Consider the following 14,886-nt stretch of genomic DNA (forward strand, 5'->3'; position numbering starts at 1 on the left):
GGGCAACGTGAGCATTGTTATTATTTTTGTATTATTAATTTTGGTATTAATGTTAATGTTGTTGTTATTGCAGTTATGATTATTTTTGTTGTTACGAGCGGTGGTGATGGTTGTGCTTGATACACTGGGTGACTGACCGAATGAGCAACACTAAGAGGAGTATTTATGTAATGAGTGTGGAGTCTTATTTTAACTATTTTTTTATACATAGCCTACTGAATCTCCTCTTCCTTCTCCTCCTCCTCTTCTTACTTCTATAAATATCATTACTACTACTACTATAACTACTACTACTACTACTACTACTACTACTGCTACTACTACCACTACTACTATTACTACTACTACTACTACTACTACAACCACCAACACCACTAAACCACCAACAACACAACCCACTAACCCAACCAATTTTACTCCCTTAACCCTCCTCTCTACCACCCGACCACCCTATTACCCCCATCTCCCCAACACCCATATCACTTACCGACACGTTGGAAACATGTCTGAGGCACGCTTGCAGCTGCTTGAGGGTGTCCATGTTGGCAGAGTCCACCCCCCAGCCCACGGCCGCGTACCGCCCCTCCAGCGCCCCCACCTCCACCAGGGGCCGCAGTAACACTCGCCTGGGGGAGGAGAGGAAGGGAAGGGGTGTTAAGGGAAGGGGGATGGTAAGAGATAAGACGTTGAGGATGGGAAGCACTACCCAATTAACTAACTATTCTTCGGTCTTTTCATCCATCTAGTTACCCCATAATCTATTTTCATCTATCGTTCTCTACACCTCCATTCATTCATCCAGTAACTTCACAATCCATTTTCTCCTTCACCTTCTACACCTCCATTTATTCATCTAGTAACTTCACAATCCATTTTCTTCTTCACCTTTCACACCTCCATTCATCCATACGAAACTTCACAATCCATTTTCTTTTTCACCCTCCCACACCTCCATTCATCTATCCATTAACCTCACGATCCATTTTCTTCTTCATCTTTCACACCTCCATTCATCCTTCTAGTAAGCTCACAATCCATTTCCTTAACTCTCCCATACCTCTATTATCCCAAAAAAGCCTTTCCAAACAGACTAGACCCATTTAGACAGCCTTAACCCCTCAAAAACCCTTCTCTTCACCCCTTCAACACCACCCTAGTCACTCTTCTCTACCTGAGGGTGTGTTAAATGGAGAATAAAAACTAAGAAGATAGTCTATCCAAAACAGTCTAAATTCCTTTAAAAAGCCTCAGGCCGAGTTGAACCCGCTGCAGGCGTCCCACTGTGTACTGCAAGACCGTGTGGGGTGAAGGATCAAGGGCTACGTGAGTAATGTTATTATCATTCTTATTGTTGCTGCTGCTGTCAACATCCTCCTTGTTCCACGTTTTTCTACTTGAGGGTTTAGCTAAGGGGGTGATGCAGAGGCAACACACATGTAGGACAAAAAACAGCCTCTTCAAACAGTCTAAACTCATTCCAAACACCTTCTCCTCACCTTTCCAAACACCTTCTCCCCGCTTTCTCTACCTGAGGGTGTGTCTGGTCATTTAGAACTCAGTGAGAACTCAAAAAATGGCCACTTCAAACAGTCTAAACTTCTTCATGCAGCCACAAAACCCTCCTCTTCACCCCCTTCAGACCCCTCACAGCTCCCCTTCTGTACCTGAGGGTGTGGCGCGCCATGGGGCAGGCGGTGCGGGACAGCAGGGCGTACAGGCTGAGCCCCTCCTTGCTGGCCGAGGGCTTGCCGCTCTTGGAGGCCGCCGGGTGCTGCTCCTCCGAGAACACCTGAAGGGCGACGGCCGTGGCCTCGTCCAGCTGGGCCATGTCCTCCCTGGGGGGTGAGTGTGGGGTGTGTTGGGGGTGTTGGAGAGTATGTAGGGGTGTGAGAGAAGGGGTGCTGGTGTTATAAAGGGTGTTTGGGGGTTGTTGTGGGGGGGGGGGTTGAGGGGGAAGATTGTGTGTGTGGGAGGGACATGGTGTAAGGGGTCTGTGTGGGGGGATCTGGTTGAGGGCGTGGCCGTTGGAGGTGAAAAGGTTGAAGGGGATGGGGGTTGAGAGGAAGGTTGGGGGTTAAGAATATGAATGGTATGGTTGACCTATGCGATGACAGACTCTGATATACTGGTTGAAAAGACTGACTGACTTTATGGTTGAGAGCAGAACTGACGGACTGACTAACTGGTAGATTGGTTGACTATAAGACTGATTGGCAGGCTTAACGTTAATGACTGACTGACTAACTGACTTGTAGATTGGATGACCATTAGACTAACTAGTTGGCTTAATGCTACTGACTGACTTACCGAGTGATTGACTGACTGGTAAATTAACTGACCTTTAGACAGATTAACATGGCACTACTGACTGACTAACTGAATGCTTGCCTGACTGACTGACATAATTGGTGGCTGACAACGCAGGAGGAGGCGTGTACACTCACATGACGTACACATGTATACCCAGGACAGGTGTTGCCTCCAGCAGGTGACCCGGCGCGGCTATCTCGGCTCCGTGTACGTCCAGAAACCTGTGGAAGATACGCAGTTGTTCTCTTTTTTTTTTTTTTTACAACAAAGGAGACAACTCAAGGGCACAAAAAAAAGGAAACAATAATAATAAAAAAAAAGCCCGCTACTCGCTGCTCCTAAAAGGAATCTACACCTCCATTCATTCATTCAGTAACTTCACAATCAATTTTCCTCTTCATCTTTCACATCATTCGTTCATACAGTAACCTCATAAACCATGCTCTTCATCTTTCACATCTTCATTCATCCTTCTAGTAACCTCACGATTCATCTTTACTCTTCCATACCTCTATTACTCAAAAACGTCTTTCCAAACAGACTAGACCCATTTAGACAGCAGTGACCCCTTCAAATACCCTTCTCCCACCTCAAGGACGTAACATCATTTCTCAGCAATGCCCAAAACCTCGCACACCCTACAATCTCCAACATCCATTTCCATCCCCTAACTCCCATCCTTTATACTCAGCCCCATCATTCATCCCCCATGCATCCCCCCTTGACTACCCCAATCACACCTAAACACCCAGTCATATCTACCTCACACAGCCCGTACTAAGATCAAACCGACACCCCCATTAGCACTAACACTCACTACCAAACTCCCTCCAACACCAACCACTTATCCCCACCACCCATCCAGCCAACCAGCAATCCTCACCACCAAAATTTTTCCCACAACAGCCTGACCCCCTAATAAATACCATCACTACTGTATACCCATCACCCACCTCCAACGCACAACAGTCCAAATCCCAATTCCCACCCACTTCATTCACCAAATCTATAGTCAAGTCCTCCCCACCACAGCCCTACTACCCCCTACTACCACCATTATCACTACCCCTCCCCTACACCCACCCCACCCACTACCCACTCCATTCATTGATCCTAACCTTTAAAACTCTCATTATCACTGCCTAACGACACCATCTGCCACCAGCATCACCACCCTCTCACACGCAACACCCACACCACACCCACACTACCACCCCAAAGTCTTCCGCACACAAGCCTTACTACCACCAACCGCCACCATCACTGCCATTCCCCACCCAACCCAACACCCGCCTTTCACTAATCGCAACCTCCAAATCCTCCCTACAACCACCACCACCACCACCACCCCGACTCACCTGAGAAGTGCCCCCAACGCCCTGGTCATGGCCCGCAGGTGGGTGTTGACGAGGCCCCGCACGAACAGCTCCCTCTCCCCCTCGGTGGCACCCTCTGGCTCCCCGGGCAGCGACAGGGACAGCACGCGCCGGACACACAGCTCGTACTCGGCCGTGGGGGGGGGGGGGAGAGAAGGGGGGGGGAAGAAGAGTGGGGTGTAAGAGAGGGGGGTGAAGGGGGACCCAGTTCGTACTCTTTAAGGGGGAGGAGAGAGTGCCGGGGAGGAAGGTAACAGGGGACGGGTGGTGAAGGAGAGAAGGGGAGGGAGTGTAGGGCAGGATATTACAGAGGTAGGGGGTGAAAGAGAGGGGGAGGAGGTCAAAAGGGGAATGAAGGAGAGGAGGGTGGAGGTAACAGGGGTGGGGTTTAAGGAGAGGAAAGAGAGGAGAAAGTGCAAGGGAGGGGGTTATTGGGATTGGAGTGAAGGAGAAGCAGGGGTGGAAAGAGTGCTGGGAGGAGAGTGTAGAGGTGGGGACGAAGGAGAAGTGGGAGGAGAGTGCTAGGGAGGAGGTTACAATGGGGAGGCTGAAGGAAAAAGGGGTTCGGGTGAAACATGGATGGGAGATCTAGGTGTTTGGGGAGGTAAAGGGTAATAGTTGAAGGGGACAAAGCGGGTAACGGGAGGGGGAGTGATGGGACATGTGGGTGGGGAGAAGGAAAGAGGTAGAGAATGAGGAACAGGGAAAAATATGAGTGAGGAGATGAAAGACAGCAGACTGAGTAATATACCTTTTGGCTCATACAAATACACATTATTTTATTGATATTTTAATTATTTTGACGAATTTATTATTTAATGTGTATTTTGTATATATATTTTATACGTATTTACAACATTTCATGTGTATTTCTATATAAATTTACGTTATTTTATGTTTATTCTAATATATATTTTGAAACAAATATACATTATTTATGTGTATTTTGTATATATATTTAATTATAAATTCTGCCTTATTTTAAGTTTATTTTATATCTATTTTCATTCAAATTCAAATCATTTTATGTCTATATATTTATTTGTATTTACGTTATTTTATGTGTATTTTCTATATATATTTTCATTCAAAATTACATTATTTTATCAGTATGTTGTTCATTTATTTCGATACGAATTTAGATTATTTCATGTGTATTTTCTATACATATACATATAGAGTAAATTTCTATGAAAATATATATTCAAAATACATATAAAATTATGTAAATAAGTATAAAAATATACATATCAAATACACCTAAAAAAATGAAAATTCGTATCAAAATAAATAAATAAAATTTGATAAAAGAACGTATATTTGTAGGAAAATAAATATACAAAATACACATAAAATTACGAAAATTTGAATAAAAATATATACAAAAATACACACAATTAATTTCAATTTGTATGAAAATAGATATACAAAATACACATATAATTAGTTAAATTTGTATTTAAATACATGTACAAAATTCACATAAAATAATGTAAATTTGTATGAAATGAAAACAAATTCACATAAAATAACGTACATTGGTATAAAATAGATATACAAAATATACATAGAATAATGTAAAATCACATTGAATAGCTAAATTTGTATTAAAATTAATATACAAAATGCACGTACAATAAGGTAAATTTGTATTGAAAAAATATGCAAAATGCATATAAAACAATGTATATTTGTTTCAAAATATATATACGAATACACATAAAATAACGTATATTTCTATAGAAATATATATACAAAATACACATGAAATGACGTAAATACGTATAAAAATATATATACACAATACACATTAAATAATATAAATTCGCATCAAAATAAATAAACAAAATATCAATAAAAGAATGTATTTAAATACATGTACAAAATCCACATAAAATAATGTAAATTTGTATGAAATGAAAACAAATTCACATAAAATAACGTACATTGGTATAAAATAGATATACAAAATATACATAGAATAATGTAAAATCGTATCAAAATAAATACACAGAATATCAATAAAATAATGTAATTTTGTATGAAAATAAAGATGTAAAATACCCATAAAATAAAGCATATTTTTATAAAAATACATATACAAAAATACACATAGAATAGCTAAATTTGTATTAAAACTAATATACAAAATGCACGTACAATAAGGTAAATTTGTATTGAAAAAATATGCAAAATGCACATAAAACAATGTATATTTGTTTCAAAATATATATACGAATACACATAAAATAACGTATATTTCTATAGAAATATATATACAAAATACACATGAAATGACGTACGAGTAGATACGTATAAAAATATATATACACAATACACATTAAATAATATAAATTCGCATGAAAATAAATAAACAAAATATCAATAAAAGAATGTGTATGAAATGACGTAAATACGTATAAAAATATATATTCACAATACAAATTAAATAATATAAATTCGCATCAAAATAAATAAACAAAATATCAATAAAAGTGTATGTGTATGAAAATAGATATACAAAATACACATAAAATATTGTAAATTTGTATAAAACTCTCTACAAAAATACACAAATTTTTTTTTAAATTTGTATAAAATATATATACAAAATACACATGAAATTAGGTAAATTTCTATTGAAATACATATACAAAATACACATAAAAAAATGTAAATTTGAATAAAAATATATAAACAAATACGCTTAAAATAACGAAATTTTGTATGAAATATATATAGAAAATACACATTAATAAAATAATGTAAATTTGTATGAAAATAAAGATGCAAAATACCCATAAAACAACGCATTTTTTATGAAAATATAGATACCAAAATGCACATAAAATATTTGAATTTGTATTACAATAAATATACAAAATGCACATACAATAAGGTAAATTTGTATTGAAATAGATATGCAAAATACATATAAAACAATGTAAATTTGTTTCAAAATATACATACGAATACACATAAAATAACGTAGATTTCTATAAAATATATATACAACATACACATAAAATGAAGTAAACACGTATAAGATAATGTTTACAAAATACACATAAAATAATGTAAATTCGTATCAAAATAAATAAACTAAATGCAAATAAAAGAATGTTTACTTCTATAAATATAAATATACAAAATACACATAAAATAACGTAAAATTGTATAAAACTATATACAAAAATAAACAAAAAATAATTAAATTTGTATGAAAATAGATATACAAAAGACACATAAAATAAGCTAAATTTGAATTGAAATAAATATAGAAAATACATAAAATAATGTAAATTTGTATAAAAATATATATTCAAATACACATATAATAACGTAAATTTGTAAAAATATATAAACAAAATACACATTAAATAATGTAAATACGTATAAAAGATATGTACGTAATGTAAATTTTTTTAAAATTAAAGATGCAAAATACCCATAAAATATCTCATATTTAAAAAAAGATATATACAAAAATACACATAAAATAATTAAATTTGTATTAAAATAAATATACAAAATACACATACAATAAGGTAGATTTTAATTAAAATAGATATGCAAAAAACACATAAAATATTGAAAATTTTTATCAAAATATATACGAATACACACAATAAAATTACGTAAATTTTTATGAAAATATATATACAAAATACACATAAAATAATGTAAATACATAGAAAAATATATATGCAAAACACACATAAAATAATGTAAATTCGTATCAAAATAAATAAACTAAATTTCCTCTAAAAGAATGTATATGTGTAGGAAAATATATATACAAAATACAAATAAAATAAAAATAATTTGTATAAAAATAATACAAAAATACACAAAAATAATTTAAATTTGTTTGAAAATAGATATGCAAAATACAAATGAAATTAGGCAAATTTTTTTTGTAATACATATACAAAATACACATAAAATAATGTAAATTTGTATGAAAATATATAAACAAATACACATAAGATAACGTAAATTTCCATAAAATATATGTACAAAATATACATTAAATAATGTAAATATGTCTAAAAATATATATACAAAATACACAGAATAACGTAAAATCGTATCAAAATAAATAAACAGACAATCAATAAAATAATGTATATTTGTATGAAAATAAAGATGCAAAATACCCATATAATAACGCATATTTGTTTAAAAGTATATATACAAAAATACACATAAAATAATTAAATTTGCATCAAAATAAATATACAAAAGGCACATACAATAAAGAAAATTTGTATTGAAATAGATATGCGAAATACACATAAATAATGTAAATTTGTATCAAAAAATATATACGAATACACATAAAATAGAGTAAATTTCTATGAAAATATATATTCAAAATACATATAAAAGTATGTAAATAAGTATAAAAATATATATATCAAATACACCTAAAATAATGAAAACTCGTATCAAAATAAATAAACAAAATTGCGATAAAAGAACGTATATATGTAGGAAAATAAATATACAAAATTCACATAAAATTACGAAAATTTGAATAAAAATATATAATAAAATACACAAAATTAATTTCAATTTGTATGAAAATAGATATACATAATACATAATTAGTTAAATTTGTATTTAAATACATGTACAAAATACACAAAATAATGTAAATTTGTATGAAATGAAAACAATTTCATATAAAATAACGTTCATTATTATGAAATATATATACAAAATATACATAGAATAATGTAAAATCGTATCAAAATAAATACACAGAATATCAATAAAATAATGTAAATATGTATGAAAATAAAGATGCAAAATACCCATAAAATAAAGCATTTTTTTTTATGAAAATACATATACAAAAATACACATAGAATAAATAAATTTGTATTAAAACTAATATACAAAATGCACGTACAATAAGGTAAATTTATATTGAAAAATATGCAAATGCACATAAAACAATGTATATTTGTTTCAAAATATATATACGAATACACATAAAATATATATATATATATATATATATATATATATATATATATATATATATATATATATATATATATATATATATATATATATATATATATATATATATATATATATATATATATATATATATATATATATATATATATATATACAAAATACATGAAATGACGTAAATACGTATACAAATATATATACACAATACACATAAAATAATGTGAATTCGCGTCAAAATAAATCAACAAAATATCAATAAAAAATGTGTATTTGTATAAAAATAGATATATAAAATACACATAAAATATTTTAAATTTATATAAAACTCTTTTAATAAAAATATATATACCAAAATAATAAAAATTTTAAATTTGTATTACAATAAATATACAAAATGCACATACAATAAGGTAGATTTATATTGAAATAGATATGCTAAATACATATAAAACAATGTAAATTTGCTTCAAAATATATATACCAATACACATAAAATAACGTAGATTACTATAAAAATATATATACGAAATACACATTAAATGAAGTAAATACGTATATGAAAATGTATACAAAGTACACATAAAATAATTAAATTTCTATTAAAATAAATATACAAAATACACATACAATAAGGTAAATCTATATTGAAATAGATATGCAAAATAAACATAAAATAATGTAAATTTGTATCAAATCATATACGAATACACACAATAAAATAACGTAATTTTTTATGAAAATATATATAAAAAATACACAAAATAATGTAAATACGTAAAATATATATATACAAAATACACATAAAATTATGTAAATTCTTATGAAAATAGATGAACAAAATTCCACTAAAAGAATGTATATTTGTAGGAAAATATAAATACAAAATACAAATAAAATAACTAAAATTTGTATAAAAATATATAAAAAATACATATAAATAATTTAAATTTATTTGAAAATAGATATGAAAAATACTCATAAAATTAGGCAAATCTGTATTGAAATACATATACAAATTACACATAAAATATTGTAAATTTGTATGAAAATATATAAACAAATACACATAAAATAGCGTAAATTTATATAAAATATATATACAAAATATACATTAAATAATGTAAATGTGTATAAAAATATATATACAAAATACACATAGAATAATGTAAAATCGTATTAAAATAAATAATGTAAATTTGTATGAAAATAAAGATGCAAAATACCCTAATAATAACGCCTATTTTTACAAAAATACACATAAAATAATTAAATTTGTATTAAAATAAAAATACAAAATACACTTACAATATGGTAAATTTGTATTGAAATAGATATGCAAAATAAACATAAATAATGTAAATTTGTATCAAAATATATATACGAATACCCATAAAACAGAGTAAATTTCTATGAAAATATATATTCAAAACACAAATAAAATTATATAAATAAGTATAAAAATATACATATCAAATAAACCTAAAATAATGTAAATTCGTATAAAAATAAATAAACAAAATTACGATAAAAGATGCAAGATACACATTAAATAATGTAAATATGTATAAAAAATATATATACAAAAAACAAATAGAATAATGTGAAATCGTATCAAAATAAATACACCGAATATTAATAAAATAATGTAAATTTGTATGAAAATAAAGATGCAAAATTCCCATCAAATAGCGCATTTCTTATAGAAATATATATACCAAAATACACATAAAATATTTAAATTTGTATTGAAATAAATATACAAAATGCACATACAATAAGGTAAATTTGTATTGAAAGAGACATGCAAAAATACATATAAAACAATGTAAATTTGTTGCAAAATATATATACGAATACACATAAAATAACGTAGATTTCTATAAAAATATATATATAAAATACACATAAAATTAAGTAAATTAGTATAAAAATAGATATACAAAATACACATAGAATAATGTAAAATCGTTTAAAAAAAAACAGAAAATAAATAAAATAATGTAAATTTGTATGAAAATAAAAATGCAAAATACCCATAAAATAAAGCATATTTTTATAAAAATACATATACAAAAATACACATAGCATAATTAAATTTGTATTAAAATTAATATACAAAATGCATATACAATAAAGTAAATTTGTATTGAAAAAATATGCAAAATACACATAAAACAGTGTAAATTTCTAAAAAAATCTATACACGAATACTCATAAATCAACGTAGATTTCTATAGAAATATATATACAAAATACACATCAAATGATGTAAACACGTATAAATATATATATATATATATATATATATATATATATATATATATATATATATATATATATATATATATATATATATATATATATATATATATATATATATATATATATATATATATATATATATATATATATATATATATATATATATAAAATACACATTAAATAATGTAATTTCGCGTCAAAGTAAATAAACAAAATATCAATAAAAGAATGTGTATTTGAATGAAAATAGATATACAATATACACATAAAATCACCTAAATTTGTATAAAACTATATACAAAAATACACAAAAATAATTTTAATTTGTATGAAAATAAATATACAAAATACACATAAAATTAGGTAAATTTGTATTGAAATACATTTGCAAAATACACATAAAATAATGTAAATTTGAATGAAAATATATAAACAAATACACTTAAAATAACGTAAATTTGTATAAAATATATATAAAAAATACACATTAAATAATGTAAATATGTATAAAAGAATATATACAAAACACAAATAGAATAATATAAAATCGTATCAAAATAAGTACACAGAATATTAATAAAATAATGTAAATTTGTATGAAAATTAAGATGCAAAATACCCATAAAATAACGCATTTTTTATAAAAATATTTATACCAAGACACACTTAAAATATTTGAATTTGTATTAAAATAAATATACAAAATTCACATACAATAAGGTAAATTTGTATTGAAATAGATATGCAAAACACATATAAAACGATGTAAATTTTTTTCAAATTATATATTCGAATCCACATAAAATAACGTTGATTTCTATGAAAATAAATATACAAAATACACATAAAATGAAGTAAATACGTATAAAAAAAAGGTATACAAAATAATGTAAACTGTATAAATAAATAAAATACTATATAAGAATGTGTATTGTATATATATATATATATATATATATATATATATATATATAAATATACAAAATACAAATAAAATAACGTAAATTTATGTAAAACTATATTCAAAAATACAGAAAAGTAATTAAATTTGTGTGAAAATAGATATACAAAATACATGTGTATTTTGTATATTTATTTTCATACAAATTGAAATTATCTTTGTTTATTTTTTTATATATTTTCATACAAATTTTCGTTATTTAATGTGCATTTTGTATATTTAATTTTTCTACAAATATACGTTCTTTTATCTGAATTTTGTTTATTGAATTTGAAACGAATTTACCTTATTTTGTATATCTATTTTCATACAAATTAAAAATTTCTGTGTATTTTTGTATATAGTTTTATATAAATTTACGTTATTTTATGTGTATTTTGTATATTTATATTTATACAAATACACATTCTTTAATTGGTATTTTGTATATTTATTTTGATACGAATTTAAATTATTTTATGTGTATTTTGTATACATTTTTTTATACGTATTTACTTCATTTTATGTGTATTTTGTATATATATTTTTATAGAAATCTACGTTATTTTATGTGTATTCGTATATATATTTTAAACAAATTTACATTGTTTTATATGTATTTTGCATATCTATTTCAATACAAATTTATTTTATTGTATGTTTATTATGTCTATTTATTTTAATACAAATTTAATTTTTTGATGTGTATTTTGGTATATATATTTTAATAAATAAAAAAATGCGTTATTTTATGGGTATTTTTATAAATATTTTGATACAAATCTACATTATTTTATGTAGTTTGTATATACATTTCAATTCAAAATTTAGGTTATTTTATCTGTATTTTGTATATCTATTTTCATGAATTTAATTACTTCTGTGTATTTTTGTATATAGTTTTATACAAATTTACGTTATTTAATGTGTATTTTGTATATTTATATTGATGCAAATACACATTCTTTTATTGGTATTTTGTTTATTTATTTTGATACGAATTTATATTATTTTATGTGTATTTTGTATACATTTTCTTATACGTAATTACTTCATTTTATGTGTATTTTGTATATATATTTTTATACAAATCTACGTTATATTATGTGTATTCGTATATATATTTTAAAACAAATTTACATTGTTTATGTATTTTGCATATCTATTTCAATACAGATTTACCTTATTGTATGTGTATTTTGTATATTTATTTTAATACAAATTAATTTTTTCATGTGTATTTTGGTATATATATTTTTATAAAAAAATGCGTTATTTAATGGGTATTTTCCATCTTTATTTTCATACAAATTTACATTGTTTTATTAATATTCTGTGTATTTATTTTCATACGATTTTACATTATTCTATTTGTGTTTTGTATATATTTTTTTTATACATATTTACATTATTTAATGTGAATTTTGTATATTTTAAAACAAATTTACGTTATTTTATGCGCATCTGTTAAAATATTTTTAAACAAATTTACATTATTTTATGTATTTTGTATATATATTTCAATACAAATTTAGTTTATTTTATGTATATTTTGTATATCTATTTTCATTTGTATCAAAATAAATAAACAAAAAGCAAAAAAATAATGTAAATTTGTATGAGAAAACATATACAAATACACATAAAATAACGCAAATTTCTAAAAAAATATATGTACAAAAATGCACATAAAATAAAGTAAATTTGCAAATTTGTATTGAAATAGATATGCAAAATACTTATAAAACAATGTAAATTTGTTTCAAAATATATATACGAATACACATAAAATAACGTAGATTTCTATGAAAATATATACAAAATACACATAAAATGAAGTAAATACGTATAAAAAAATGAATACAAAAAATACATAAAAATCGTATCAAAATAAATAAACAAAATACCAGTAAAAGAATGAGTATTTGTAAAAATATAAATATACAAAATACACATAAAATATCGTAAATTTGTATAAAACTATATACAAAAATACACAGAAGTAATTAAATTTGTATGAAAATATATATACAAAATACAGCTAAAATAAGCTAAATTTGAATTGAAATGTACATACAAAATACATAAAATAATGTAAATCTGTATCAAAATATTTATACAAATACATATAATAACGTAGATTTGTTTAAAAATATATAAACAAAATACATATTAAGTAATGTAAATACGTATAAAAAATATGTACAAAATACACATATAATCATGTAATTCGTATCAAAATAAATAAACAAAATAGCAATAAAATAATGTAAATTTCTATGAGAAAACATATACAAATAACGCAAATTTCTATAAAAATATATGTACAAAAATGCACATAAAATAAAGTAAATTTGCAAAAAAATATATATACAAAACACACACTAAATAATGTAAATGCGTAAATAAAATAACCTAAATTTGTATAAAACTATATACAAAAAAACACAAAAATAATTTAAATTTGTTTGAAAAGAAATATACAAAATACACATAAAATTAGGTAAATTTGTATTGAAATACATATACAAAATGCACATCAAATAATGTAAATTTGAATGAAAACATATAAACAAATACACCTCAAGTAACTTAAATTTGTATAAAATATATATGCAAGATACACATTAAATAATGTAAATATGTATAAAAAATATATATACAAAAAACAAATAGAATAATGTAAAATCGTATGAAAATAAATACACAGAATTTCAATAAAATAATGTAAATTTGAATGAAAATAAAGATACAAAATTCTCAAAAATTATCGCATTTTTTATAAAAATATATTTACCAAAATACACATAAAATATTTAAATTTGTATTGAAATGAATATACAAAATGCATATACAGTAAGGAAAATTTGTATTGAAAGAGATATTCAAAAATACATATAAAACAATGTAAATTTGTTTCAAAATATATATACGAATACACATAAAATAAAGTAGATTTCTATAGAAATATATATACAAAATACATATGAAATTATGTAAATACGTATA

General features: G+C 26.2%; 1 protein-coding gene across 1 annotated transcript in view; it reads right to left on the reverse strand.

Moving 5' to 3' along the window:
- Window positions 1-14,886, reverse strand: part of LOC126998309 (uncharacterized) — a 181,743-nt gene that overhangs the window by 29,393 nt on the left and 137,464 nt on the right. Inside the window, exons 2-5 of the mRNA XM_050859796.1 lie at window positions 3,669-3,902; window positions 2,445-2,531; window positions 1,665-1,835; window positions 488-626 (exon numbers count right to left, since the gene is read on the reverse strand). Of these exons, the coding sequence (XP_050715753.1) occupies window positions 488-626; window positions 1,665-1,835; window positions 2,445-2,531; window positions 3,669-3,902 (631 nt within the window). The remainder of the gene's footprint in view (window positions 1-487; window positions 627-1,664; window positions 1,836-2,444; window positions 2,532-3,668; window positions 3,903-14,886) is intronic.

Source organism: Eriocheir sinensis, chromosome 14, assembly GCF_024679095.1.
Source record: "Eriocheir sinensis breed Jianghai 21 chromosome 14, ASM2467909v1, whole genome shotgun sequence".
NCBI classification, from domain to species: Eukaryota; Metazoa; Arthropoda; class Malacostraca; order Decapoda; family Varunidae; genus Eriocheir; species Eriocheir sinensis.